We start from the raw sequence: 1,379 nt of genomic DNA, 5'->3' as shown, positions 1-1,379 counted from the left end.
CCAAGTCCTTCCAGGAGCTCACAGGTAGGGCTATGGAGCTGCTGCAGGAGCTCTCAGGGCTTTGTTGGGGCAGCACGGCTGCTCTGCACCCACAGATGGGGGATGAGACCCTGAGCTGTACCCTGCCACTAGGCTTGCCTTGCAGAGCAGCCGCTCCTGCCTGTCCAAGCTGTGCTTGATGGTCACCCTCACACCAGGGTGGTCGGGGCTGGTGCCTGGGTTGCAGGGCTCCTCCCTCCCAAGGGATGGACGTGTGGTGGGGAGGGCAGGGCCTGTCCCAGGAGTGGGGCTCACCACTGCCTGGGCTGCAGGAGCTGCCGTGTTCCCATTGTCCACAGCAAGGCCAGGCCTTGCCAGGAGGTGACTCCCTTGCTAAAGCATTTGATCTTCACTTTGTGCAGGGGAGGAAGAGAAGGCAGCAGAGCTGGAAGAGCTGTATGGAGACATTGATGCTCTGGAGTTTTATGTGGGCTTGCTGCTTGAGAAACCCCAACCCAATGGTATTTTTGGAGAAAGCATGGTGGAGATTGGAGCTCCATTTTCCCTCAAGGGGCTTTTGGGAAACCCCATCTGCTCCCCAGAGTACTGGAAACCCAGTACATTTGGTGGAGCAACCGGATTTGAGATAGTGAAGACAGCATCACTTGAGAAGCTCGTGTGCCTCAACGTGAAGAAGTGCCCGTACGTGGCATTTCATGTGCCAGATGCTGCAGAAAAGAACAGGCCTCAGGGTGGTGGGCCCTCTACAGAGCTCTAGCACCAGGACAGCCTGCCCAGGTAGGGACTGTCCTTGCCCAGCTGCTGGCAGAGCTGTGCTTTTGGCCTGGCACTGAATGTCCCCTTCCTTCCCACAGGGACTGGTGGGGACCTGCCCAACCCTGTGCAAAGAGGGAGCAGGACAGAAGATGGTCCCACCCTGCATGTCCTCCACCCCAGCCCTCTAGGAGAGGCTGGTACCAGCTCTGTGAAAAGCCCAAGTGCCTCAGGAGTGTGGCTGCTCCCACTGTCCTCCACAGACCCAATCCTCTTGCTAGCAAATACCTTGCACTAAGCCAGCTTTGGGGTTCCCCAGGGGACACCCCCTCCCTGGGATGCTCTGGACTCCCCTGCACTTTGTCACCCTCTGTCCCCACAGCTTTCCAGCACTAGGCCACCTGCAGCCCTGTTCCCACAGGGCTTCCCTGCTCGGGACAGAGGAGTGCAGAGCCCGGGGAGCCCGGGCAGTTCTTCCCCCTCTGCCACCCCCCACCATGCCGCTGTGCGCCCCAGGGAAGGCGGAGGGGGCAGGTGGCAGCACAGAGGGTGCAGGAGGGCACCCCACGGGTGTCCGTGCTGGCCCAGCGGTGGCTGAGCCTGCAGTAGGAACCTGCCCTCATCCA

At 60.5% G+C, this 1,379-nt stretch overlaps 1 protein-coding gene across 1 annotated transcript in view; it reads left to right on the top strand.

The window, feature by feature from the left end:
- The window catches only part of PTGS1 (prostaglandin-endoperoxide synthase 1 (prostaglandin G/H synthase and cyclooxygenase)), a 5,419-nt gene extending 4,662 nt beyond the window's left edge, over nt 1-757 (top strand). Inside the window, exons 9-10 of the mRNA XM_009998933.1 lie at nt 133-251; nt 402-757. Of these exons, the coding sequence (XP_009997235.1) occupies nt 133-251; nt 402-757 (475 nt within the window). The remainder of the gene's footprint in view (nt 1-132; nt 252-401) is intronic.
- The last annotated feature ends 622 nt before the right edge of the window (nt 758-1,379 follow it).

Source organism: Chaetura pelagica, unplaced genomic scaffold (assembly GCF_000747805.2).
Source record: "Chaetura pelagica isolate M959 unplaced genomic scaffold, ChaPel_1.0 scaffold405, whole genome shotgun sequence".
Lineage (NCBI taxonomy): Eukaryota > Metazoa > Chordata > Aves > Apodiformes > Apodidae > Chaetura > Chaetura pelagica.
The sequence above is the reverse complement of the archived record's forward strand: the minus strand, read 5'-3'. Positions and strand labels throughout refer to the sequence as shown.